Below are 26,060 nucleotides of genomic sequence, written 5' to 3'. Positions count from 1 at the left end.
CTCGGACAGCTTCTGTTCACACTGGTGTTGTCTCCATCCCTGACAAAGTTACCTCGCTGCCAGCTGCCAGTCATGAGAATCCTGTTCTTCCTCGTCGCTGTTCTCTTCTTCCTCTTCCAGGCTGCTCCAGGTAAGGCTGGGAAGAGATGGAGGCTGAAAGGGTGAAGATGCAGAGAAGTTCATTAGATCCCAGTGCTGAGGGTCAGATTACCTCTCTGCTCCTGCAATCCATGACTTTCCTAATAGAATTCCCCTTCCCTGGTCATAGTCCTAATTTTCAAGCTATTGATTCAAGGTTCTTGATAGTCATACTGATGGTTTCTTCCTAGCATATGATGACAAGATAGGAAAAAAAGGATGGCCCTGTATTCACCTTGGTGCCAGAAAAAGATTTTGGAGCAGCTCATCTTGAGTGCCTTCATGTGACATGTACAGAACACCAGGGGATCAGGCATAGCCAGTGCTGGTTCATGAAAGGCTGATCTTGCTTGACCAACTTGGTCTCCTCTATGACAAGGTGTCCCATTTAGTGGGTTAGGTATCTAGCTGGATTTTGGTAAATCCTTGGCACCATTTCCCACAGAGTCTTCCTGGAGAAACTGGCTGCTCCTGGCTTGGATGGGTGCACTGTTCACTGGGTTAAAAACTGTCAGGATGGCCAGGCCCAGAGAGGTCTGGGCAATGGAGTTAAGTCAGCTGAGGCTCAGTACTGGGGCTGGTCCAGTTCGATATCTTCATGAATGATCCAGATGAGAGGATTGAGGGTAAACTCACCAGATTTGCAGATTGCACCAAGTTAGGTGGGAGTGTTGATCAGCTGGAGGGCAGGAAGGCTCTGCAGAGGGATCTGGACAATCTGGATCCATGGGATGAAACAAATTGTGTGAGGTTCAACAAGCCAAGTGCTGTTCACAACAACCCCTGCAGCTCCAGGATAGGGCAGATTGGCTGGAAAACTGGAAAAGGCCCTGCAGGTGCTGGTGACAGTGGCTGGACATGAGCCAGGTGTGCCCAGGTGAGCAAGAGGCCAAAGGCACCTGGGCTTTCCCAGCTCTGGGGTGGCAGCAGGGCCAGGGCAGTGCCTGTCCCCTGTGCTGGCTCTGCTGGGACACCTCCAGTGCTGGGGACAGCTCTGGGATCCTCCTGACAAGACAAAATATTGAGGGGCTGGAGCGTGTCCAGGGAAGGGAACAGAGCTGGGGAAGGGGCTGGAGCACCAGGAGAGGCTGAGGGAGCTGGGAAAGGGGCTCAGCCTGGAGAAAAGGAGGCTCAGGGGGGACCTTGTGGCTCTGCACAACTCCCTGACAGGAGGGGACAGCCAGGGGGGTCGGGCTCTGCTCCCAGGGAACAGGGACAGGAAGAGAGAAAATGACATCAAGTTGTAGCTGGAGAGATTTATATTGTGTATTAGGAAACATTTTGTCACCAGGAGTGTTCTCCAGCCCTGGCACAGCTGCCCAGGGCAGTGTTGGAGTCCCCATCCCTGGAGGGGTTTCAAAGCTGTGTGTATGTGGCACTTGGGACATGTGTCAGTGGTAGCCTTGGCAGTGCTGGGGAATGGTTGGACTCAATGGTGATGGAGGATCCAAGGACCCTTTTCCAACCTGAACAATTTCCTGAGGATTTTATTGAGGCAATTCTTCTTATTCGAGAATAATACTGAAGATGTAACCTGACAACATGAGAGGTTTCTCTTCTCACATTCTCACCCACATGTCCTGACTGTGTGTTCTAGATTAGGAGGCCTCATCTGTTTTTGGGAAAAATGTTATCCTGACTGTGAGTTTTTATCTGAATTCTGTATTAAGTGTATTAAGTGAATTTGGATCCCATGTGTCATTCCAGGCTATTTGAGTGTCTTTGAAGCAGCTGAAGTTGTCTCAATTTGATTTGAAGTAGTCTCAAATTTGTACTAGCTTTCTTATGAGACATCAAATATCTACTCAAAGAAAAAATGTAGAATCATTGAGACAAAATCTGTACTACATATTTTGGGATTGCTTCCTTTGTCTTTTCCTACTTCATGCACCACAAAATCTATTATTTATATCAAAAAACCCTGTGACCCCTGAGATGGCTGCAGGACTGGTACTATTCCAGTAGAATATCTGGGGAAAAGGCCATGAGTTATTTTCTATCTCTTCATAAAGATTATATGTATTAAACACTATAGGGATTTTTAATTTAAGAGATAAGGGAATGGTAGCTTTAAAATCAGCTGAGAGACCTAACAAACATGTAATCCTTGAATAATATGTGATTAAGAGAAAGAACTCAAGAACCACCGGGACAAAGGGGATGAAATGTGGGAGACCTGATTTAGAACAAAGCTGTGATGACGTTCAAATTAGGGATGGAAACCAACTTGATGGCAAAACCTTGACACAGCGCCAGGTAAATCTCATGCCTCAAGTCTCCAGTCCTCTGCCAGGACAAACAAACATGAGTTTTCCCAATTTTTTTGCAGCTTACAGCCAGGAAACCTCTGACACCCTCGCATGCCGGCAGAGCCGGGGCTCCTGCTCCTTCGTGCCCTGCTCTGCTCCTCTGGTTGACATCGGGACCTGCCGTGGTGGGAAGCTAAGATGCTGCAAATGGTAAGAGGAATTTTTTTTCCCCTCCTTTCTGCATCAGAGCCCCTTCTCCAGCCTCCCCCTACAACCTCCAAAAAGTCCCTGCTAATTTCTAGGGTTTGTGTGGGGTGGAAACAAGGCAGAGCATTTGTGGTGTTGAAATATTCCAGAGAAAAAGAGAGACTGTTTACAAGACTGACAGGACAAGGGGCAATGGCTTCAATCTGACAGAGGGTAGATCTGGATTGGATGTCAGGATGAAATTTGTCCCTGTGAGTGTGGGGAGGCTCTGGCACAGGTTGCCCAGAGAAGCTGTGACTGCCCCAACCCTGGAAATGCTCAAGGCCAGGTTGGATGGGGTGTGGAGCAACCTGAGGTAGTGGAAGGTATTCCTGGTATTTTGGAGCATCAGCACCTACAAATGAGTAGCTGTGGTATGTGCTGAAAGGTGACAGCTCCATCCTATATTTTGTTATAGGTGAATATCCCATCCTATATTTTATCTGGGTTGTCTTATGGCCAGAAACACAGGTCCAGCTCACAGGAGTCTCCAGCTGTCCTTACCCTCATGTATTCCCTGATGTCTCCAGCAGTCTGAGGTGTCAAGGTATAATTTATTTGTTTGGTGGATGTGCTAAGCACCTGACTTTTCTCTGCAGGACCCCTAGCTCCTAAATCTGACACCTCACTGACCACTCAGACAAGAGCTCTGGACATCTGAGACATCTCCCATCTTTTGACATCGATGGATCCTGTCCTCAGTGCCTTGAGGAGCCTTTCCCATTGGGGTGGAGGCTCTCAGGAGCACAAGAACATCTGGGGAGGACTTCTTGTCCAATAAAGATATTTGCAGTTTCAATTCTAATAAAAGCAAGTTCTTGTGAAACTGTGTTGCTGATATTTGCTCATGTATGTCAGGGCGGCTTTTGTTATTTTTATTATCTATAAAAATCAGCTTGTAAATGAATTTTATTTAACTGCATTAAGTCCATGTGTCATCACGTCTTGTTAAATTACCGTCTTGCAGTTGTGTGGCAACATTTATATTAATAATTGGAAAAGCATTAGAGCCCATTCCAGCTGCCATTCCAGCCCAGAGCTGGGATTCAGGAGAAAGGCTCAGTCCTCTGCTCCTTTCCAGGGCTGCATCTGCCGGCCCAACCTGAAATATTTGGAATACAGAGAAACTCCAGAGTGGCAGAAAGGCTTGAAACTGCATGAGCCCATTCACAAGATTCTGCTCCTGCTGTCTTTATTTAGTGTAGACCAGTATCATGTCCATAGAATTTAATCTCTCTGGATCTTAAGCTGGCCAAACTGTTTTTCCCTGCACTCCTCTGTCTGGAGGCAATGGGCTGTGTGTCCATCAGCCTGGATTCCCATCACCAAGGCTCATCCCCTCCTTCCCTTCCCCATCCCTAACATTCCCAATGCAAAGGCCACAAGGATTTGGGACAAGGGAGGACTCAAAGTGTCCGTGCTCTCCATGCCAGGAGCTGCTGGATGGCTTTAGGGCTTCCATGGGTGCTCAGCCTGATCAGTTTGTGCCAGCTCTGCACTGGGCTGATCACACTGGGTTTGGAGAGTCACAGAATCCTGCAATGGTTTGGGTGGGAAAGGACCTTTAAGTTCATCCCATTCCACCCCAGCCATGGGCAGGGACACCTTCCACTGTCCCAGGTTGCTCCAAGTCCTGTCCAGACTGGCCTTGAAGTTATTCTTGATCAAATTAATAATGATTAGGACAAGGACAAATTCCTGTCACCACATGGACTTGTTTTCCTCACCTTTTCTTAAATAAATTTACCACAAAGCACATCTCACACTGATTCCAGGTGAGACCCCCAACAAAACCACACAGCAAAAGAATTCCTCACAAGGATAAGGAGGTTATATCTCACAGGGATAAGGATGAAGCACAGATCTTCCAGAGCAAGTTTATTAAAATTAATTGAGATGTATGGACTATGAAATATAAACACCTTAGCTGAGCATTCTGGCATTACTCACATTATTGATGACTCCAAAAGGAAAATAAAATAATAACAATAACAGAATAGCTGTTCTGAGGGACAAAGGAAGAACTTTGCATCCTCTCACAGGCACAGGCTCCTGCATGCTGGTGATCTCACTGGGACAGATGTTGGTTGACACAATAAAATTTCAGCAGAAAAACATTTTTAAAATGAAAAAGATTGGTCTTCCCTGGGTGGATAAAGAATTGCTTTAGAGTTTCTTCAGGTCATTAAGGTTGTTTGTGGAGGAGTTTGTTCTTTTTCTGTTGTTCACGTTGTGGCATATACCTGTATGTGTCAAATGCATATTGCCCAGAATTCCAGGTTTTCCAATGGGATGATGCATCCCTTAAAGTGTCAGAAGCTCTGGTTAGCCCATCTGAGATGTCAGTGGTCACTAATCATACTGCAAAAAAAAAGGGAAGAAACGTTCAGATTTTGTACTTACAACCAGGAAAGGAATGAAATAAAATGCACAGAAGGGATTGAATGAGCACCAAGGGCTGATAGTCCTGAATCCAACTCTTCAGGATATTCAAAATCCTGCTGCTGTTGAATTTTAATAATAAATAGCTTTTCTATTTTAATTAATAATAAATTGATCACACTCTGTGCCTGAAGCTTCCTACTCCTCATGGAATTTCTGGTATGGAAAAGAGTTTCTGCTGCTCATGGCTTTTTTTATCATCTTTTGCTAGTAATATTGAACAAAGTTTAAGTAAGAGCCTCCAAAATTAAAGTTGTGGACAGCATTTTAGAGGGAAAAAGAGAAACAGAAAAAGAAATGTTAGAATCAATGGAGGCAGAGTGTAAATATTATGGGATATTTGTTGCTGCAGTTTCATATTGGAATAAAGATATTGAGTGAACTTTAGGATTCCAGCAAGGAATTTGAGGGGGAAAAGAATAAATTAATCACATAATTAAGGAATTCTTTTCATTTGAAGGGACCTAAAAGACCACCTGGTTCCAAATCCCTACCATGGGCAGGGACACCTTTCACTAGACCAAATATTTTGATTTTGTCTAGAAGAGGAAGTTTATGGAACTAGAAAAAAAAAATCTGGGAGAACAGCATGACTTCCAGTCTGTTCTTCTGACTATGGAACCAGGCAGCCTTTACAAGGTGGAACATGCAGGTTTCCTGTGAGTCTGACCCAAAAATCCCAGGTCTCAGGACAGTGTGCACATCAAGAGATGTTTCCTTTGAAGCCAATACCCTTCACCATGAGCAGCTTGAAGCAGCTAATGGGAACAGCAGCAAAAAGAGTTCATTTCTGGCTAATTAACCCTCTCTGCCAAAGAGGTTTCACTGTGATCCTTCCCACGAGGCACTTGAGCTGCACCATTAATGGTACAGAGGGAAGCAGTGAGGAAATCCTCAGGAAATCCTATATCTGAGTGCTGGAGGAATTTTCCATCTGAAAGGCAGACTAGATGTGCAAAAAATGAGTCATAAATGAGCAACAAACCCCAAGAAATCCCTGGAAATGTTCCAGGCTAGGTTGGACAGGGCTTGGAGCAACTGGATCTTGGATAATGGGGGTGGAACAGGTGACCTTGAAAAGCCCCTTCCAATCCAAGCCCTTCCAATTTTCCATCTAAAGGGCAGACTGGATGTACAAAAATGAGTCATAAATGAGTAATAAACCCCAAGAAATCCCTGGAAATGTTCAAGGCCAGGTTGGACAGGGCTTAGAGTAACTGGATCTTGTTGAAGGTGTCAATGATAATGGGGGTGGAATAGGTGACCTTGAAAGGCTCCTTCCAACCCAAGCCCTTCTGTGGGTGTGTGATCCATCACATCCTGGACTCACCACGGTCCTACAGCAGGGAATTCCCTGCTGGCAGTGTCCAAAGGGTCTCGTGTGGGGTGGGGGGCAGTGTTCCCTGGAACAGACCCCCCCAGCCTGTCTGCACTGCACCTCAGTGCTGGGGGCACGCAGGAAACCTGGCAGAATTAAAAAAAACAACAATGCAGAGTCGTGATTTGCCTTCCCAAAGAAGACCAAGAACAATCCAGGTTATAGCATGGCAGCAATATTGAAGTTTACCTGCAGGCTGGCCACTTCCACACCATTAAATTCCCTTATTTTCCAAATTGGGAGGGTTCAGTGCATCCAATGGACCCATTTGGTGTCTGGTCACTACTAAAAATGTGTCCAGCACACTGGCAGCACTTTGGGCCATAGGCAAAAGGGACTAAACCCCTTTTTATTTCATTTCTAATTCTATATTTCTATTTCTACATTGCTACATTTCTATTTTTACTTCTTCTTATTCCTATTCCTATTCCTATTCCTATTCCTATTCCTATTCCTATTCCTATTCCTATTCCTATTCCTATTCCTATTCCTATTCCTATTCCTATTCCTATTCCTATTCCTATTCCTATTCCTATTCCTATTCCTATTCATTTCCATTCCCATTCCCATTCTTATTCCTATTCTTATTCCTATTCTTCTTAGTTCTGTTTTTATTTCTATTCCTATGTTTTCCATACTCAAAATTTTCCCTCTGCATTTTCTTAGAGTTTGTTTAACTCTTACCTGAAGTGCCCTGGAGCATTAAGAAGAGAACTGCAAAGAAAAAGGAAAAGATCTTCATATCCAAATTCAGTTCCACCAAATACAACAGATGCTAAGAAAAAAACAAAAAGGAGTCATGTATTTAACCTGCATTTGTCATCACCCAGCACAAACACTATTAATGACAAATTAGCTGCATTTTTTAAAGAAAATTGGCATTTATGGAATAGATAAATGTTCTAGAATAAATCTATAGAAATAACAGCTTTTAAGGAAGGATAAATTTGAAAGCATACTGCATAAGATTGATAAAGTGTATTTATGACTATAAATACTGTTATCAATTTTTTAATTTGAGCAACTCTGCTGAGGCTGGCTGGGATGGAGTTAACTTTATTCATGGCTGCCCATGCAATGCAGTGCTTCATGTTCAAAGCAAGTTACTTAATGACTGAAATATCCATTTTATTCCATTAATAACTGAAACCTTTCCAATTTCTTTGAATATAAAGCTTTAACTATTCAAATAATAGTAATTTTTTAGCTTACAAGCCAGTAATTACTCCTTGAAATATCTTTAGAGAAGATCTAAGGAGCCATCTATCCATCCTGGAAGCCCTAAATTGTCTCTCCCCCATCATTTCTCGCTGCAGATTCCAGCTACATTTGGAAAATAATACCAATTAATTTAATAATTAAGAATCACCATCACTGAGTATAATAATCAGCCAAATGCATTACTGAAATACCAAGCACTGCTCATTTCAGATATTCATGGGGATTAATTTAAGCTGCAATATTCTACATCTTGGATGATTAATTTCTTTTTAGAGGAGCAACAAATTTTATCAAAAATGATGGGTTTTTGTCCTCTTTGGTTGAAATCAGTGTGAAAACTGCACCTTTAGCTCACCCAAGAGGATCTGAGGAGAGGGGCCCAGGGGATTCCAGCCCAGGGGATCTTCACAGAGTTCTGTCTCACCCCAGAACAACTGTTTTTATACACAGACCAACTGGCCAAGGACATGGACCTGTCACAGCAATTCCCGGCAGCTGGAATGTCACTTCCCAGCAGCTGCTGGGAGACAGTGACCGCTCGTGAACTCCCTCCCCTTTCCCTGGAACATGAGCTGGCTCTTCCCAAAAATACCTCACATGCCTGGGACACACAGCTTGGGATCCAGGGGGGACCTAAACCCTGCAGGGCTGTCTCTGGAGCCTGGAGATGCATCCACAGCCCTGGAACAGCTGGATTAGGGAAGATCAGATTTTGCAATGACTCTCCTGTGTTCATAGAATTCCAGAATGGTTTGGGTTGGAAGGGACCTTAAAGATCATCCAGTCCCACCCCCTGCCATGGGCAGGGACACCTTCCACTATCCCAGGTTGCTCCAAGCCCCATCCAACCTGGCCTTGGACACTTCCAGGGATCCAGGGGCAGCCACAGCTTCTCTGGGCACCCTGTGCCAGGGGCTCACCACCCTCATAGGGAAGATTCCAATATCCCATCCATCCCTGCCCTCTGGCAGTGGGAAGCCATTCCCTGTGTCCTGTCCCTCCATCCCTTGTCCCCAGTCCCTCTCCAGCTCTCCTGAAGCCCCTTTAGGCTCTGGAAGAAGCTCTGAGCTCTCCCTGGATCCTTCTCTTCCCCAGGTGAACACCCCCAGCTCTCCCAACAGCCCTTGGAGCATCTCTGTGATCTCCTCTGGACTCTCTCCATGTCCTCCTTATGTCGGGGACCCCAGGGACAATGTCACAAGAGCAGATTTCCCTCCCTTGACCTGCTGGTCACTCTTTCACACTCATGGATTTTCCACATCTGTGTTCTGCTTGTCCCACAGAAAATAATTATGTTTGAGTAATTAATTCCAGGGAAGCACCCACTTCCACACAACCTTTCTGATTCCAGATGGCCAAAGGAAACAACTTACACAAAAATATTTTGGTCAAATATGTGCCCTCATAGGATCTGGATTACAGAAACTGATGGCAGCACTGGTTTAACCCGAACCCTGAGAGCACCTGTGAGCCCAGATATTGTGTTTTCATTGTCATACCACCAAGAGACCAAGGAAAAAAAACCAAATTCCTGTACTCCAAAGAGCATTCACCTACACAGGTCTCTCCCAGAAGATGGCAATGAAGAGCTAATGCTGAAATTCCCCTCCAGCAACCTTCTTCAGTGAAGAGTACAGAAATTATTCTGACAGCAGGGTTTTATGGATTTTTTCCATTAATTATACTGATGTCTTTTGATTCCCAGTGCTGCCATGTGAGTGAATGATGTTTTCTGACAGGGCAGAGCCTCCCCCTGCTCTGCTGTGGATTCCTCTGATGGACAAGAAACCAGTCAGTGCTCCCAAAATCATATTGAAAGACTCGAGGAAATGGAATGAAGCTCAGCGGGGGGAGGTTTAGGTCGGATATCAGGAAAAGTTCTTCACCCAGAGGGTGGTTGAGTACTGAACAGGCTCCCCAGAAAAAGACAGCTACTTAAAATCCCATTCCTGCATAATTTAATTGGACTAATGTGCATATTTGCTTTATAATATGGAAGAGCATTTGTTTCTATTATTTGGATTTTGATTTTGTTCTTTAAAAAACCTCACCAAGTGGTGAAATGTAAAGAAGTAGAAATAGACACTGTGAATGTTAACTGTATAAATAAGTTTTTAGAGGCACAGAGCCCTAAACTGAGATTTTGGACTAACCTTCTGAAAAGGAGGTTAAAATAGGATAAAATTATTCTTTCTTGCTGTTTTTCCACTTTGTGCATGTGCCACCTGCCCAAAGTGGAACAAAACATATCCAAGCTCAAATATCAGGGTTTGGATAAGATCTTTAACTAATTAATTTTATCTGTTCTTATGATTGATGGTAAACTTCCTTTAAATATCTTAAATACTATAATTTAACTCTTATTTTAATTCCAACATACTGTTAATGACTCAAAACATTGTTTTGGCTACTCATGTTTACAAAACTGATACATTTCACCTGTGTCTTGGCAGTTAAACACATGCAATTAAAGAATGAATATTGCAAATCAATTAATATTGCATCCTGAAAGCATTTTGATCACTAAATGTGTTAATCAGTTCCCCTTTCCTGGGGTACTGCAAAGGATATTGTGTGGATCCCCAAAATTATATTCCCCAAGCATAAATATATATTTGCTTGCCTGTGCATATAATCTATAAATAATCCAAGAGAAACAAAGGCTGAATTTACTCAAATGATTTATATTTTATCTTTGCTGAGGAATATGCAAATAGAGAAGAATAATCCAGACCTTCTAACCTGTAATTTACTCAGGAATAGTCAGGATATTAATTTCAGTAATTGTTTATTTAAACATAGAGAAATTCTATAATTATATTTCTTACTCTCCTGTTTCTCTATTTCCCTCCTAGCAAATCCACACTAATGTAGATATATTTATATATTAAATATTGTTAAAACGAATATGTGGAAGGACTCTTCTAAATCCCAGTTGATTTTTGATCTCTCAGCACACCACAGACTTTGTTCCCAGTGAACACCCAGGTCTCAGTTCCTTTGCCCACACTTAGCCAAGTTCTGCCTGAGATGTCCCTGTGTCCCATCCCTCCTCCCTGGCTTGCTCTGCTCTCTGCTGACCCTTTTCCACCAGTCCCAGGAGATCTCAGCCAGCCCTAAATCACCCTAGGAAGGCCACTGAGTTAAACCCTGTGTGTCCATGTGTCACCTCAGCTTACCTGTGACAATGGGATGTCCCCAGACACTTGGAGCAATGAGGATCCTTCACCTTCTCTCTGCCATCCTCTTCCTCCAGCGTCCTCCGTGCAAATGACAGGAAGGATGACAGACCTTTGGTACAATTGCCCAATATTTGTCCTCACAGCACCTCCACACTTGGCAAAAACTGGCATGAAATCCATGGGGGAACAGCCCTGCTGTCCATCCACTGACCTTGGACAACCCTGTGGAAAACTGCCCAGACCTGCCCTGGCCAAACCCTGCCTGGAAATCCCATCTGCTGCTGGGTATTTTGAGCAGAGAGGTGGAGTGAGCTGCCCCTGATCCCTTTGGGAATTGCACCTCTCCCACAACAAAGAATCCCCCAGTTCAGGGAAGGAACAAGCAAACTGGGTTTGCCAGCTGCTTCCAAAACTCTGGAAACGTGAGGATAAAAATGCTGCTTGGAGAGCCAGAGAGCAGAAATTGAGCTTTACATCTCTAAAGCATCAGTAATATTTATCTGTGTTTCCCTGACTGCATTGTAAAGCTGTAATTTATCCCATATAGACTTGGCCCATCTGGGAGCAAACCCTAGATTTTGCTAACCTGAAAGTGGACATTTGAACTTGTTTTTCATTCAGGATACTTGAGCAGCTGTAAAGCTGATGTACCTCGAGGAAGATATTCCCAGCACTGAGATTTTTTAAAATCCACATAGATTTCCACAGCCCACTCCTGTCCTCTTCCTTAGGCGATTTTGAGATCCCTCCTAGACATCAAGGCTTCTGGTTTCACTGGCTCCTTGGCCCAGAAGATCTGTAAAGCACCACAGCAGTCACCAGGGGAAGCTGGTGCCATTACCAGTGATTATTTTCAGAGAAGGAGAGGAAATTTTTCCCTGTCAGGGTGGTGAAGCCCTGGCACAGGTTACCTAGAGAGGCTGTGGCTGCCCCTGGATCCCTGGAGGTGTTCAAGGCTGGGATGGACAGGGCTCTGAGCAACCTCGGGCAGTGGAAGGCGTCCCTGCCATGGCAGGAGGTTGGAAGTAGATGGTCTTTAATGTCCATTCCAACTCAAATCATTCTGTATATCTTTGATTTTCTAAAATCAAAACCATCTTTTAGGGGGAAGAAGAACGGGGAAAGGCAGATAATTTACCTTTTTTGTCTGTTTTCTTCTGGGATTCTGGTTTGATAGAAAAATATTCCTTGGCTTGGCATTTTCACTGTATACATATGTCAGAGATTCAGGTTTCATCCAGGTGTGAGGTGTAACCATGATGTTAGCAGGACTTTGGTGATATCACGTTCACAGAAGGAAAACCTGATAACCAAGGAGCTCTTTAAGGTCCCTTCCAGCCCAAACCATTCTGGGATTCTACAATCCTGAGGAGCCCTCAGGATCAGAAGGAGCACTCACTGCATGTTCCAGGTATTTTACATCACCCTGTGGTCTAACGTGCATTACACAAACTTGGATGGTCTGAGATGGGTTGCACAAAGACCAGGGGCTCTGTGGTCAAAGCAGTCTCAAAGAGGGCCTTCCTTTCTCATTGGATAAAACAAAATACAGTCTGGAAAAGGCTTTTTTAAAAATTTTCATTGGCCAATGGCTGCACTGGCTCATCCCCAACCCTTTATAGGCGTGTTTGGGTCTGGTGCATGCACAGGAGAACAGAAGCAGCAGTGATCCTCCACCTTTTTCTCAGGTAACTCTGCCTGGTTCTGGAGAGCCACCCTCACCTCTCCATCTTTACAAACCTCTTTTCCTTGCATCAATCTCAAGTTTCTGCTTTGAATAACCCCTTCCCTCTCTTTACTCCAGCAAGTGTCTCCTGTGTGTACATGTTCTGTAGAACCATGGGTTGGCTCCTTGCAGGGCTTCCAGAAGGATGCTGGGTTTGCTGATATCCAACAGGAACAGAGACCTGAGAACCTTCCCTTGAGACATCAGGGGCAGAATTATCTGTTTGACTGCAGAAACAGACACCCAGCCAGCACAGCAGCTGAGCTTTGCATTTTGAACCACATATCTCGCCTGAATGCAGTAGCATGTTGAACGAGTTGCTACTTTAATTAATACCGAAAAGATAGATGTCTTTTTTTAGACTTTCCTAAGGATTAAGATTCTCTGAACTCTTTGTGTACTTCAATATGTGGAAGGGGGATAATTTGTGAGTCTGTGCTGGTACCAGAGTAACCCACCTGGTGCTGAAGAGATCTGGGATATCTTTTTTTCACAGCAGTAAAAACAAAAGAAGAAAAAAAGGAAAACCATCACCAAAACACCATAGAATCTCAGAATGACTTAGGTGTTGAGCTAATGCGGGAATTTCTAGTCTGAATTTGTGCTTAAAGTGGAACTAATTAGGTCAGGATGTTTAGAGATGCACTCCTTGAAATTGCTAGTATCAAAGGATGAGGTTTTCACTCTGTTTTTTGTCCAAATCCACTGGACAAAGATTTTATCTGTGGTGTCTCCAGGCACATTTTTTAAACAGTTCCTCATCTCCTAGTCAGGGGGAATCCTCTGTCCAGTGTTGTTCAACCTTGTGCTCTCTGCTCAGTGCAGGTGAAGAATTCTCATCCCAGCTGTGGCCATGAGGATCCTTCACATGCTCCTGGTTGTCCTCTCCCTGCTGCTCCAAGGGGCTGCAGGTAAGGAGTGAGGGGAGGGAAGAAGGAGACTGCATTAACTTTTGACCTCTTTCATGGTAAATGACTCTCCTCTTTGTGCAGGACAAGCGTTTCCTAGGCTAGATAATTCTTGTTTGACCCAAAACGGACGCTGCTTCCCAGGGATTTGTCGCCGCCCGTATTACTGGATTGGAACGTGCAGAAATGGATTTTCTTGCTGCAGAAAGTGAGTAGAAATGCAGGGATCTCTGTGGGAATGGCTCATATCCTCATTATTTTTCCCCAGAGGCAGAGCTCCTGCCACCTGTCTCACTTCTCTGGTGCCAAACCTGCTGGCACAGAGGGGGAATTCACATCCCATGGCAGCCTCTGCTCTGCTGTCATAAGGAGAATATCTCTGCAGAAAACCTACAGGTGGGTAGCCTGAGACTCTCTCGTCTTCATGCAGGGGGTGGAGTAGCTGAAGAGTCCCTGGATTAACCTTGAAAATCCTTCCTGCTTCTCCTGAATGGCTGCTGGGAATCACCCTGATCCCATCACTGCTAGCGGCACCAGTTCCTGCTGCAATGAAAAGCTGTCACAACCTTCCCTTGCAGTGAAAGCAAACATCACAAAACGACCCAGGCAACACTGTGGAAACTATTTCTTTCCTCTCCTTTAATAAAATCAGTTATGGTGGCACTCATGTGGTTGAACCTCGGGTGATTCTTTGTAGGGAAGGAGGGAAACATATTCCCTGTGAGAGTGGGGAGGCCCTGGCACAGGGTGCCCAGAGAAGCTGTGGCTGCCCCTGGATCCCTGGAAGTGTCCAAGGCCAGGCTGGATGGGGCTTGGAGCAATCTGGGATAGTGGAAGGTGTCCTTGATCTTGGTAAGGGGGGGGCGGGTTGAGATGATTTTTAAGGTCTCTTCCAACCCAGACCATTCTGCAATTCTACAAATAAGGAGCCCTCAGTACCAAAAGGAGCAGGAAATTTTGCTTCTGAGTGGACCTTATGCAAAGGAAAACTGGGAACATTTCGAATCACATCAGCAACACAAAACAGGAAAAAAATGTAAAAAAAAACCAGAAAGAGAGTAAAAAAATATATTCCCAGGAGTTACGGATGTTCAACATAGTGATTTGGTTTTCATCTCTTCAAAAACAGTTGCTGAACAGTCACACAAAAGTGCCCAGTGGAATATGTTACCAGACTCAGATGGTTTGGACTCCTAATGACTTTCTGGGTGGGTTTGGAGAGGTGACAACATATTTTAAAAAACCTTCTGAAGAGCCAATTGTGGCTCTGTGAGAGGCAGAGTTGCCACTTGTGTTTTTCTGCAGAATGAGTGTTCATGGCTCTTATTGCAAAACACCTCCCCCTGCAATGTTTCTGGGTTTCTTCCATCCCTACTGTTACTTCTATGTTTTATTTCTAACAATTTTATTGCAAGTGCATATTAAAAGTCCATAGAACAGTCTCTCTCCATTACCCATAAAGGAAAAGAAATGAAAATAGTTTGTACTTTGATATTTCCTTTCAGGACATCTGAAATTTGGTGAGATTACTCATGCCATTTTTCTCTAGAAATTTTGATTCAGTTTACAGAAGTTCTTTGAATTTAAGAAACTTTGGGGTACCTGGCCTGTGCCAAGGAGCTTTGATCACACACATCACATCACTGCCAGTCACACTGTGGTTCTCAAAAGAGAAAAGGGACTCTGCCCATGTACCCCAGTATCTTTAATTAGCTGTCAGGTCAAAAGATAGAGCCAGAATTGTTCATGCAGATGTTAATCTCATCATTTGCTCAAGATAACTGCATCATCATTAAAGTACTGAGCTTGATTAAATACATTTTGTGTACAGTTTGAAGCACTTTAACACCACTGAAAGACATCCCTAATATCTCCTTTTTTATTTTCAAGAGAAAACTTCAAGGAGCAGAGTTTGAGGTTCTCCTTTTTGGTCCTAATTGCCTCATCTTCTGTGCTAGATACAAACTCCTTAAATGGAGATAAGATCCTGGTAAAATTAATCAAATATCTTGATTTTAAGAAGGTGAAAGACATATCTTCTCCAGACACTTTGCAGCCTCCTATGAGGACATTTCCCTCTGGAGTATATCCCACCTGCATCAGGCACAGCAGGTCCTCAGCACTGAATTATTACACAAAATGTTGACCCTGGCATAATAATTGAAAGTGTCTGATTGTCTCTTGCTCAGAAGAACAGGAGCTGCAGGTGGGGATGGAAAAATTGCCCAACCTAAGAGCCACAACCCAAAATCTTCCTGAGTTCTGCCAAAGGGGCTCCACCCCTCCTCTGCTTCTCCCTTCCCCTTGTCCAGGCAGAAGTTTTTTGATGGACTGGATGGGATTGTGACTATGTGAAATTTATATTAAACAGGGCCAAGGATGCTCAGTGTTAAAGCCCTTGACAGTACTCGCACATAGGATCATACAGACAACAAAAATTTATGATGCACCTTTTTCCTTGAGGAATTGGGTTGGGTAAGAGTAACAGTTGGCAAGTTAACCACAAACGCTTGGCAAGAGGTGAGGCAACTGTAACTTTTGCAATTTTATTCCCTCCATTTTTCAGTTTTATGGCCAGACTTTGGCAGAGACACCAGAAATTCAATTACCATTTTTTCCTACTGCAGAAACAGTTCACATACAAAATTATCTAGAGAATAAAAAGCTGTGTCAGGGTATGTTTGTAAGGGAAATGGTTTGTAGTCATGTTTTCATGTGCATAGAGATAATTTCTGTACTTGGACAGGGCTCTGAGCTAGTTCTGGGCTGACCTGATCTAGTTGAAGATGACCCTGCTCATTGCAGAGGGCTTGGACTTATTCAGCTTTCAAAAGTCCCTTCCAATTCAGACTATTCTATGGTTCTACTTAAGAACTTAATATAAAAGTAATTAAAAAGTTACATGACTACGAAACAAAGTGCCAGTCAGCAATGAAAGTATTTCAGTTTAATTTTGGTACTAAAGGTTCTGTAAAACATGGTGTCATTTGCAGAGGTCTTGGTCAATTAGAAACACCAATCATTCAAATTAACTAATGTATCATTACCTATTACAACACACTTCACATATCATGTTAAAATACTGTATGAACAATATTTGTTTGTTGAGTGAAGGGAAGTTTAAAGTAAAATATGACCAGAAAAATATTAAATATCTTAGAGTCATAGAAACATAGCATAGTTTGGATTCTAAGGGACCTTAAAGACTGTTTCATTACAACTTCCCCAGCATAGACAGAGACACCTTCCACTATCTCAGGTTGCTGCAGGCTCCATGCAGCCTGGTTTTGAACACTTCCAGGGATAGGGGAGCCACAGCTTCTCTGGGAAACCTGTGCCAGGGTCTCATAGACCTCACAGGGAAGAATTGCTTCTTAACATCTAATGCAAACCTGCCTTTTGTCAGTTTAAAACCCTTTCCCCTTGTCTTGTCACTGTCTGCCCATATAAAAAGTCCCTCTCTCTCCTTTTCATAATCCCCCTTTAGATACTAAGATGGAGTTTAAGGTCTCCCCAGAGTCTTCTCCTTTCCAGGCTGGACACCCCCAGCTCTCTCCAGCTCTTTACAGGAGATGCTCCATCCATGCAGGAATTGGGTCCTATTTCCAATGGCAGAAGAAGCAGAGGTCAACAGCTGGCAGGCTGAGAGAAGACAAGCCAAAACTGAGTGTTCATCTAAGGCATAATGTGGTTTTGGAATGATCAACTGAAGGCCCTGTGGAAGACAGAAGCACCAAAAAAATCAACCAGAGTCCTGGAAAAAAACTCAAGCAGGAGTTTTGGGGCCTGAGGGTCTAAAGACATCTTCTGGCACTGGATTTGCCTAAATTTACATATTTCCCATCAGCTGGAAGGGTGTGCAGGGACATAACCATGATGTATTCACTTCATTTTGGTACATTTTGTTTCACTCAGTCATCTTCAGTGGACACTGGCCAGGAAGGGAATGACATTTATTTTTAGTTCCATATATCCATTCTATGTTCTGCATTTATGGAACAGAAAATCAAATGGGATTGCAGGGAACACAGAGATGCTTTGTATTGCAAGGTTTTAAGTTGCTCCTAAGCAGAGACAGTTCAACCTCCATCCCAAGATGCTTGACACATACCACGGTGGGTTAACGTTTCTTACACAAACTGGAGTGTCACAAGAGGTATTGCACAAAAAACATGGGATTTTCCAGGAAAAAGCTTAAACAGGTTAGGAGAGAAACCATATTTTATCATTGGGAAATGAAAAGAAGCTGGTTTCTGGTTGGATTAGATGCCACCAGAAAAAAAAAAAAAGAGCAATTTCTGGATTGGTTCAATGAATGGCTGAGAAGAAAACGTACTTGTCAGCCTCTTTTGGGACTCACCTTATAAAGGAGTATCCCAGTCCCAGAGCCAAAATCTTCAGGAGGGAAGGGACCACCAGCAAGTCTTGCTTGGCTTCAGGGTTCACTTGATACCTGGTAATGTCTCAATTCTTTTCTTTCAATGTCAGCTTTTGTGTTTTCCTCAAAAATCCAACTCCAAAACAAGCTCCCAAACCTCTGTGCTATTAACTTTAATTTGTATGTAACTAAAAAAGGTAAACCTAAGATTTCAGAATATTGGACCTGTTGAATAATTAATTTGAATATATGCTAATACCTAGAATGCTTTAATAAAAATTCTCTGCTTCTTAAATCCTAGGAAAAAAAAAAATGTTTGATTGGTTCAGGTTACTTTAGAGAGGTCTAGAGAGAAATTGGTGACTTCTCAGTGGAAATCTACATGTCTATATCTGTATATTTCCATTAAATATATAGCCTTGGAATATAAACATATTATAAATAGTTATATAATATTTTCATAATGCATAATAGGTATAAAATGATATAATATTTATATATTTTAAGATATACTTTTTATTTTTTATATACTATATATTTTATTTGTGTCTCTATGCTAAAACCCTTATTTCATTTTCAGAATTGTTCACTTTGTCTCCTTATTTCTCCTGATATTTTCAATTCTATAGAAACTTGTGTAAACTTCTAATACTAACTTTGAAACAGCTGTGGGTCACCCTCTATCAATTCTGTTTCCAACAATAGGACATTTCAGCACAATCTCATTTCCATTCCTTTCTTGAGAGACCATCATTTGTGACAGAACATTCCTAATGCCAGGATAAGAAACTGCCACTTCTTTATCCATAAGCACCTTTCTAGGCTATCTTATCCTATAAAGATAATGCTAATATTAGTTTAAACTCTTGCAATGAAGGTATCATGTTTGCTTTTAAAATTTTCTTTTCAAATAAGAGTTGATTTGATTGTACTTTTCCATTCTAGAACCTCTGCCTGTAGATCAAGACTGGAGATGTTGATAAACTGATAAATTTAAACATCAATAAATTTAAACATTACAAAATGAACTTTTTTTTTCCCCCTGAAGTCTGTAATTTTTACAGCATTATCGCCTAGTTTTGCTTTATGTTGTTTATTTACTACACAAAACCATTTAGCTAAAAATAAAGTTATGGAAGTATTCAAGACCAGACTGGATGGGACTTTGAACAACCTGGTCCAGTGAAGGTGTCTCAGCCTCGGGGGTTGGAACAAGATGAGCTTCAAGGTTCCTTCCAATCCAAACCATTCTGGGATGCCATGATTCTGTTCTGGCTAAGGACTATTTGCAAAATGGAAAAGAAACCTGAGCAACCAAACTATTAAAGTAACTTAATGATCACATGCTCTGAAAACATTTTGCCCCACACAGTAGTCAGGATTTCCTATGGGTTTTATTGATTATTTTTGAAAGCTTGAAGATAAAATGAATATAAATGTGATTTTTATGAGCACAGTGTTTGTGTAGTTCAGGAGACTGCAGATCCCAGGAACTGTCTCTCTTACATCTTTCTTGGTCCTTTTCCCAACAGTGCCACAGCAAAGCCTCAGCCATGAAGATCCTTTACCTTCTCTTTTCTGTCCTTTTCTTGGTGCTCCAGGCTTCTCCAGGTAAGGTGGGAAAGAGATGCTAGAGAGGGATTTTTGTTGCACCTGAAGAAAAATTCCCAGCACGTTTTAACCACTTCTGTTTCAAATTGCTAGAAGCCGGTCGGGAATTAATCAAGGGGGAGGAAATATTCTGTTCTTGTTGCAGGTTTGTCTTTGCCCCGGAGGGAAATGCTTTTCTGTAGAGGAGGGAGCTGCCACTTTGGAGGGTGCCCTTTCCACCTGGTCAAAGTTGGAAGCTGCTTTGGGTTCCGCTCCTGCTGCAAACAGTGAGTTTGGGGTTCACCAAGGCTCATCTGCAGGATGAGCAGAGAAATAGGAAATATCCTGCCTGTCTCCTAAACCCTGAGGTGTTCCTGATTATTTAAATTAGGTATAAGGGGGGGAAAAAAAAGCTATGATGCCATGAGGACAGTCAAGTGTTCTGTGTTGACTCAAGTGTTGCATGTTTCAAAGAAGCATTTGGACATATCTCAGGCACCTCAGGGTGAGGTTTTTGTTGTAAAATTTGTTGGAAAATTAAACTATCATATGAAAAACAGCCTTCTATTTTCACTCAGTAACAAATCCACTCACTCCAGAATCTAGAGATATCAATTTAATTCCCTGCTTTTCCTGAAACAATAGAGAAACAGTCTCCTACTCGCAGGTATGATTGCATAGAGTTGTCCCCACATGACTAAAAATGACATGAACTATTTTGGGAAGAATTTGTGTCCAGGGGGACAAAAAGCATAGGCTGAGAGTGAGTAGGGAGGGAATATAAGCAGAAAGAAAATCTGAATATTCTTTTTTCCTTTGTGCAGGCCATGGAACGTAAGAAATGTTGATGAGCCATTCATTGAAGACCAATGAAAATTTCTTCTAAGCCTACAAATTTGCTTGGAATCTCCTTACTCCTAAACCCACTGGATCCTGCTGCAAAGCCTCACACTCCTTTCATTGCCAATGCAAAAGGCTTTATGAAATAGAGTAAATCCAAATATGTTCTGCATTGCTTCCCCTCATTCTAAATAAATTGTTGTTGCTTAACATTAGTCACTGAAACATGCACTGAAACTTGGGTCATGATTCTGCCTGGGGTTTGACACACAAACCTCAGAGGGCAACAATTTATGGTGCAAACTGCTCCTTAATTCGAGGTTTTCTGAGCCATACAGCTCTGCAGGTCTACACAGACCTTAACCCACAGTGCTAAGAGAAAGGCTGGCTAAAAAAACTCAGCTCACCTTTGTGGGAATGTGTTCAGGTGCCAAAATCCCTTATTTCTTACTGTGTTTAAATATTTTCTTGGGAAAACAGGAATGGTTAAAACCCCTCATTGCCCACCTGGAGACCCTGAGCCCACTGTGACCCTCCTTGCCACAGACCCTGCTGGGAGCTGTGCTGCTCCACACCCCATCCCACCTCATCATCCCACAGGGAGGGACGCTCTTGTCCCCATGAGCACTTGGGATGATCCCATGGGGACATCCCAAGGAGACCTTCGTTGACCTTGGAGGAAAACAGATCTCCCAGGGGAGCTGTGCAGGTGCCCCTCAAGGTGACATCACAAAGGAGTCCATGAACCAGATGGGTAACTCCGGTGGCCCTGCAGGGTGGGACCTGGGGGTCTCATCCTCTCCACTCACCTGGACACAACTTGAAGTTATAACGACTTCCCTCTGCAAAGGCTGACCTCACCCTGGCTGGAAAATGCCTCCATGATCATGGTCCCTGAATGTGTGTTCACAACAAGTGGCTCTGGTTCTAATGATAAAGATTTCTCTGTCCAAGGATGCCACCCTGGCCAATTTCAAATTTCCAGCTGGGTATGAAACACTTGGCAGAGATGCCAGGCTATTGATTATTGGCATTTGCTTCCATCCTGTTTCACTGGGTAATTTCATCCACCTCTCACTTCCTATGAAGATGCCCCTATCCTGCAACTGCCTTTCTCCAAAACACAGGACATCATTAATGAAATATTTCAGATTTGCCTCAGGGCAATGGCTTGGCAGCAAAACTCTGCCCAGTGATGGAGTTACGGAGCAGAAGGCTCAAAAGAGTTTTTAATTTTCTGCCTTTCTCAAAAAGCAGACTCATACACACCAAGACATAACCCACATAGATTCAGTTACTGGGGAGTGTCCAGCCAGGAGAAGAGAAGGGGTTGGAGAGACCTCAGAGACCCATGCAGTGACTCAAGGAGATCCAAAAGAGCTGGAGAGGGATTTTTGGGCCAGGGCCTGGAGTGACAGGACAAGGGAGAATGCCTTCAAACTGAGAGAGGACAGGGTTACACTGGATATTAGGAAGAAATTCTTGGCTCTGAGGGTGGTGAAGCCTGGCACAGGTTAACCACAGCAGCTGGGACTACTCTATCACAGGAAGTGTTCAAGGCTAAACTACACATGGCTTGGAGCAACCTGGAATAGTGAAAGGAGACCTGACCCATGGCAGGAGGTAGATTGGGATGACCTTCCCAGTGGCTTCCAACCCAAACCAGCCCAGGATGAATCTCTAAAAGAAGGATTCTGCTTCCCCAGGGCTGCACTGGTGCCTGTGGCTGCACCCACCAGTTCCTGTGCCCATCCCAAGGATTTCCCAGCTGGCCCCACAGCCCGTTGCCGCTGTGCCACGGGTGTCACAAGAGCTGTTGCATGGGGACAACGGTGACATTGATTGCCACAGCCCCAGGAGGCCCCTCAGCCTCTGCCCCTGCAGCAGGGAGGGACCAGGGGCAGCCCCAGCACCCCCACACACACGGGGCACTCCCAGCTTAGCCCAGGGCTCTGGTGTCAGCAGCAGGAAGGGTCTGTCCCACCCCCTGGGAACAGGACAAAACCAGCGTGTGTGGGGCACAGGGACACTCCCCGAGCTGGGCTCTTCACACAAGTGATTCCAGGTTGGTTTGCTACAGACCATTGCTGCCTTGCTGGGCTCTGAACCAGCACCTTTCTCACGTGAGTCACTGGGGAGTCACTTGCAGCCCAACAAGACACTTCCTTGGCCTCTTGCTCCTTCCTGGGTCAGTGCTGCACAGGGATGGGGAATGGGCTTGCTGGGAATCCTGGCAATAATCTGGAGTTGAGGATGGATGCTTGCAAGTTGAGCTGGGAAAACTTTCCTGACTTCAGGGGATTTTGCAGGGTATTTGGGTAACCAGCTTTGGGATGGCTTGGGAGATGGAGGGCATTGGATAAGATTTCATTTAGCTTGGCATGTCCAGGCACAAAGGTCCCCCTGAATCCTTGACCCTGCTTTGTTTCTTGCTGTGTCCCCTGTGCAGCCCCGAGAAGACCCAGGACAGGCACCAGCCATGCGCATCCTCTACCTGCTCTTCCCCTTGCTCCTGCTGCTGGTGCACAGAGCTGCAGGTGAGAGGGACACAGGGGAGATGGCTGAGGGTGAACCCCCATCACTGGGGTTTGCAGCTGCTGGTAAGTGACCACAATTCTCAGGTGGTTCTAACATTTGGCAGGGATTTGCTGTGAGGAATGTCTGGGCAGCAGAGGATCCAGCTCAGCAACTCCAGTAGCTCATGCTGGCCTTTCCCTCTGTCTTTCCCCACATGCACACGTTGCTGTAGAAAAAACGAACTGTGACTGGAGAATTTAAGGTGTTGGGTTTGGTGTTGAGTTCCCATACAGGACTGGGACTCAGAGCCAGCAGCAATTCCTCTGGAACCAGACACATTTTTGACAGTTATTCCACATCACTTTGACCTCTTTCCTTTTTGTGCAGGATCCTCCTTGCGTCCAAAAACTAAGGAGCAATGTGAGCGAGAAAAGGGATATTGCAGACGTCTGAAGTGCTCTTTCCCTTATGTCATCGCAGGAAGATGTTCCAGGTTTCACTATTGCTGCAAAAGGTAAGTTTTGGGATTACAAAAGCTGCTGTCATGGCAGAAGGAGTAGCTAAAGGCTGAGTAGCTAAAGGCTCAGCGTCCTTCAGGCTCCAAGGCAGAGCTGAGGGGAGGGAAGGGAAGGTGTTTGGAGCTGCCCTGGGAGTGGGGCTGCAGCAGCCCCAGGTCAGCCAGGGGCACCCCAGTCTCCTGCAGTCCCCAGGGCCTCATTCAGGCTCTGCAGAGGATTCATCCAGGCCACCAAAGAGAGAAACTTCCCTGTTCTTGGGCAACACTCAGGACATGATCCAAGTGTTGCTGCACCTGCACACACCTGGAGCCAGGGCTGCCAACACTGACCTGAGCACTGCACCTCTGCAGGCAGGGAAAGATAAAACAGATGATGGTCTTGTTTCCTTTCTTTCTGCAGAATGTTGTATTGACACCCTGAAATTCCTGTGAAGAAGATGGCATTGGCTTCTGTCTGCTGGCCCCATGTCCTGCTGTCCCCTGCCCTCCGTGCCTGTGCCGTGCCCAGCTGGGCTGACAGCAGCAGTGGCAGCTGCTCCTGCTGGGTGCTGCTGGGCTGGAGCCCTGTGCTGCCAGCCCCGCTGTCTTTGGGGCAGGGGCTGCTTTTCCCGGCTTCAATAAAGACGAGCACTTTGGCATTGCAGGGCTGGGCCGTGTGTGTGTGTCCTGCTGCTGCAGGGCTGCTGTGCCTGCTGCCTCTGGGGCTGGCACTGCCTTGGTGGCAGCAGAAGGCGCTGGGGATGGTGCTGGGGCTGAGCAGTGGCTGTGTCCCTGCGGATGCTCCTGCCTGGCCGTGCTTTGGGGACGCTGAGCCTGGCACTGCCTGCTGGGCTGGGCTGCCTGGGCTGCCTGTGCTGCAGCTGCCCTCTGGATGCTCCCTCTGGGGCAAAGGGAACACTGTCCTGTTGATTATAGGTCCAGATAGATTCTTTTCTCAGAAACCTACTCTCATGTCAGAAAGACATGGACTAGGAACTCTGGACTCTGAGGCAAAACCTCATCCCTAAACTAGCCACAGCTTTGTTACATGGTCCCAGCTCCTCTGCCAGCTGCAAAACCTGCAGCAGGAGCCAGAATTTGTGGAATAGTATTGAGGAATTTCAGGGAGCATGGCAGTCACACAGAACTCACATGTGATTCATGAGCTTGATAGGGACAAAATTAATACCGGAAACAAAATGTTTGCTTTGTCTTATTTCATCTGCATTATGTCTGTATGGAATCCTCAGTATCCACAGCACACCTTCACTGGAGCTTCACTTAAACCCTCAATTTTTTCATACATTCAGTTCGTTATTATCTTTCCTTGCAGCATCAGGAAGAGGAGAGCTCTGAGGCCAGGCTGGAGTCAGGGTAGCCCAAAAGTTCCTGTTCCCGTTCCTCCCCTTGCACCAGAGAAAAGGAGGCTTCAGTTTCCTCTTCTGACACCTCTGAGAAGGATTCCCAGCCCAGGGTCTTGTGGCATCCTTGTCACGATCCACCAACACAGGGCAAGAGGTCGTGATGGTTCGTTTGATCTCAGAGGTGCAAACAGGCAAACAATAGCGGGGACAAATCAGTTTATTCACAGCAATGCATTTTTATTGAATGCTAAGAACTCAGTTGAGATAGAGGGGAGAGATATAGGAAACAGAGTATAGATAGAGAAAAAGAGAGGAATGAGGAAATAGCTACCAACAGATGAGACAGATGTCCTCATGGGCCAGCCAATGGACAGGTCTTCATCCTTGGGGAGGTCTCAAAGGTCTTCTCCAGTGGGTTACTCTTTTATAGTTTTTTTCTAAAGGGAGTGGCTTCTGGCCAAGAAGTGGGGAGATTTATGGACCATTGTGAGGTGCTCCAAGAAACAAGTGCAGACATGCAGTACATGCAGGCTTCAGCTGGTGCCATGACAGCACAGTCCAGTGAGCACACCTGCAAGGAGTCACTTGGCAAGCACCCACCTCAGTCAGGCCAGGAAACCATTGACCAGAGTCAGCCTGGGTGGGGGTCCTGGGGGTCTTCTTGCGATGGTCGTGAGGCAAAAAAAATGAGGAAAACTTCAGACTGACCCTTACACCACCCCATGACTCACAATCGTTGTCAAGAGAGCTCCTCTGTAGAGTTGTTGTGAAGTCTTCAGGACTCATCCAAGTTGGTCGCATATCCCGGAAAACAGAGACAGAGTCAGACAGAATAGAAAAATAGGAAAAAAAATAAGGGAGAGGAAAAGGAAAAGGAAAAGGAAAAGAAAAAGGAAAAGGAAAAGGAAAAGGAAAAGGAAAAGGAAAAGGAAAAGGAAAAGGAAAAGGAAAAGGAAAAGGAAAAGGAAAAGGAAAAGGAAAAGGAAAAGGAAAAGGAAAAGGAAAAGGAAAAGGAAAAGGAAAGGAAAAGGAAAAAGAAAAGGAAATGGAAAGGAAAAGGAAAAGGGTAAGGAAAAGGAAAAAGGAAAAGGAAAAGGAAAAGGAAAAGGGAAAAGGAAAAGGAAAAGGAAAAGGAAAAGGAAAAGGAAAAGGAAAATGGAAAGGGAAGGGAAAAGGAAAAGGAAAAGGAAAAAGGAAAAAGGAAAAGGAAAAGGAAAAGGAAAAGGAAAAAGAAAAGGAAAAGGAAAAGGAAAAAGGAAAAGGAAAAAGGAAAAGGAAAAAGGAAAAGGAAATGGAAATAGAAAAGGAAAAGGAAATGGAAATGGAAAAGGAAAAGGGTAAGGAAAAGGAAAAGGAAAAGGAAAAGGAAAAGGAAAAGGAAAAAG

General features: G+C 44.4%; 5 protein-coding genes across 11 annotated transcripts; 4 read left to right on the top strand and 1 right to left on the bottom strand.

Moving 5' to 3' along the window:
- On the top strand, positions 1-3,459 carry LOC106863203 (gallinacin-9). 2 transcript variants are annotated; one of them, XM_088162549.1, is made up of 3 exons: positions 1-130; positions 2,468-2,597; positions 3,233-3,459. In XM_088162549.1, exons 1-3 carry the CDS (start codon positions 73-75, stop codon positions 3,246-3,248), a joined length of 204 nt encoding a protein of 67 aa, XP_088018675.1. In that variant the 5' UTR covers positions 1-72; the 3' UTR covers positions 3,249-3,459. The 2 variants fall into 2 exon arrangements, with proteins under 2 accessions (XP_088018675.1, XP_088018676.1); XM_088162550.1 differs by lacking the exon at positions 3,233-3,459 and having other exon boundaries at positions 2,468-2,601.
- Positions 3,460-4,496: 1,037 nt separating this feature from the next.
- LOC148224545 (gallinacin-8-like) lies at positions 4,497-10,963 on the bottom strand. 3 transcript variants are annotated; one of them, XM_088162546.1, is made up of 4 exons: positions 10,854-10,963; positions 7,138-7,228; positions 6,406-6,539; positions 4,497-4,994 (listed from the first exon to the last, which is right to left on the bottom strand). In XM_088162546.1, exons 2-4 carry the CDS (start codon positions 7,193-7,195, stop codon positions 4,986-4,988), a joined length of 201 nt encoding a protein of 66 aa, XP_088018672.1. In that variant the 5' UTR covers positions 7,196-7,228; positions 10,854-10,963; the 3' UTR covers positions 4,497-4,985. The 3 variants fall into 3 exon arrangements, with proteins under 3 accessions (XP_088018672.1, XP_088018674.1, XP_088018673.1); XM_088162548.1 differs by lacking the exon at positions 10,854-10,963 and adding an exon at positions 8,019-8,090; XM_088162547.1 differs by lacking the exon at positions 10,854-10,963 and adding an exon at positions 8,030-8,089.
- Positions 10,964-12,504: 1,541 nt separating this feature from the next.
- Positions 12,505-14,147, top strand: LOC148224544 (ostricacin-3-like). Of its 2 annotated transcripts, XM_088162543.1 has the most exons (4): positions 12,505-12,544; positions 13,403-13,493; positions 13,575-13,698; positions 13,921-14,147. In XM_088162543.1, exons 2-4 carry the CDS (start codon positions 13,436-13,438, stop codon positions 13,934-13,936), a joined length of 198 nt encoding a protein of 65 aa, XP_088018669.1. In that variant the 5' UTR covers positions 12,505-12,544; positions 13,403-13,435; the 3' UTR covers positions 13,937-14,147. The 2 variants fall into 2 exon arrangements, with proteins under 2 accessions (XP_088018669.1, XP_088018670.1); XM_088162544.1 differs by lacking the exon at positions 13,921-14,147 and having other exon boundaries at positions 13,575-13,702.
- Positions 14,148-17,793: 3,646 nt separating this feature from the next.
- Positions 17,794-20,477, top strand: LOC106863197 (gallinacin-2-like). Its single transcript, XM_014892573.2, has 4 exons — positions 17,794-17,946; positions 19,401-19,479; positions 19,625-19,745; positions 20,283-20,477. Exons 2-4 carry the CDS (start codon positions 19,422-19,424, stop codon positions 20,329-20,331), a joined length of 228 nt encoding a protein of 75 aa, XP_014748059.1. The 5' UTR covers positions 17,794-17,946; positions 19,401-19,421; the 3' UTR covers positions 20,332-20,477.
- Positions 20,478-22,223: 1,746 nt separating this feature from the next.
- LOC148224543 (antimicrobial peptide THP1-like) lies at positions 22,224-23,975 on the top strand. Of its 3 annotated transcripts, none has more exons than XM_088162852.1 (4): positions 22,224-22,363; positions 22,748-22,898; positions 23,203-23,329; positions 23,733-23,975. In XM_088162852.1, the coding sequence occupies exons 2-4, from the start codon at positions 22,778-22,780 to the stop codon at positions 23,743-23,745; spliced, it is 261 nt and encodes an 86-aa protein (XP_088018978.1). In that variant the 5' UTR covers positions 22,224-22,363; positions 22,748-22,777; the 3' UTR covers positions 23,746-23,975. The 3 variants fall into 3 exon arrangements, with proteins under 3 accessions (XP_088018978.1, XP_088018977.1, XP_088018976.1); XM_088162851.1 differs by having other exon boundaries at positions 22,321-22,421; XM_088162850.1 differs by having other exon boundaries at positions 22,343-22,486.
- The last annotated feature ends 2,085 nt before the right edge of the window (positions 23,976-26,060 follow it).

This window comes from Sturnus vulgaris, chromosome 3, assembly GCF_052056855.1.
Source record: "Sturnus vulgaris isolate bStuVul1 chromosome 3, bStuVul1.hap1, whole genome shotgun sequence".
Classification (NCBI taxonomy): domain Eukaryota; kingdom Metazoa; phylum Chordata; class Aves; order Passeriformes; family Sturnidae; genus Sturnus; species Sturnus vulgaris.
This window is presented reverse-complemented; position numbering and strand designations above follow the sequence as displayed.

Bases quoted from the DNA above. Each gene is read 5' to 3' on its own strand.
- LOC148224545 (XM_088162546.1), bottom strand. From the start codon at position 7,195: ATGAAGATCTTTTCCTTTTTCTTTGCAGTTCTCTTCTTAATGCTCCAG. The intron at 6,540-7,137 runs GTAAGAGTTAAA...TAATTCTGCCAG, and splicing joins AATGCTCCAGGGCACTTCAG to GTTTCCTGCGTGCCCCCAGC.
- LOC106863197 (XM_014892573.2), top strand. From the start codon at position 19,422: ATGAAGATCCTTTACCTTCTCTTTTCTGTCCTTTTCTTGGTGCTCCAG. The intron at 19,480-19,624 runs GTAAGGTGGGAA...TTCTTGTTGCAG, and splicing joins GGTGCTCCAGGCTTCTCCAG to GTTTGTCTTTGCCCCGGAGG. The intron at 19,746-20,282 runs GTGAGTTTGGGG...TCCTTTGTGCAG, and splicing joins TTCCGCTCCTGCTGCAAACA to GCCATGGAACGTAAGAAATG.
- LOC148224543 (XM_088162852.1), top strand. From the start codon at position 22,778: ATGCGCATCCTCTACCTGCTCTTCCCCTTGCTCCTGCTGCTGGTGCAC. The intron at 22,899-23,202 runs GTAAGTGACCAC...CTTTTTGTGCAG, and splicing joins ACTGGGGTTTGCAGCTGCTG to GATCCTCCTTGCGTCCAAAA.
- LOC148224544 (XM_088162543.1), top strand. From the start codon at position 13,436: ATGAGGATCCTTCACATGCTCCTGGTTGTCCTCTCCCTGCTGCTCCAA. The intron at 13,494-13,574 runs GTAAGGAGTGAG...CTCTTTGTGCAG, and splicing joins GCTGCTCCAAGGGGCTGCAG to GACAAGCGTTTCCTAGGCTA.
- LOC106863203 (XM_088162549.1), top strand. From the start codon at position 73: ATGAGAATCCTGTTCTTCCTCGTCGCTGTTCTCTTCTTCCTCTTCCAG. The intron at 131-2,467 runs GTAAGGCTGGGA...ATTTTTTTGCAG, and splicing joins CCTCTTCCAGGCTGCTCCAG to CTTACAGCCAGGAAACCTCT.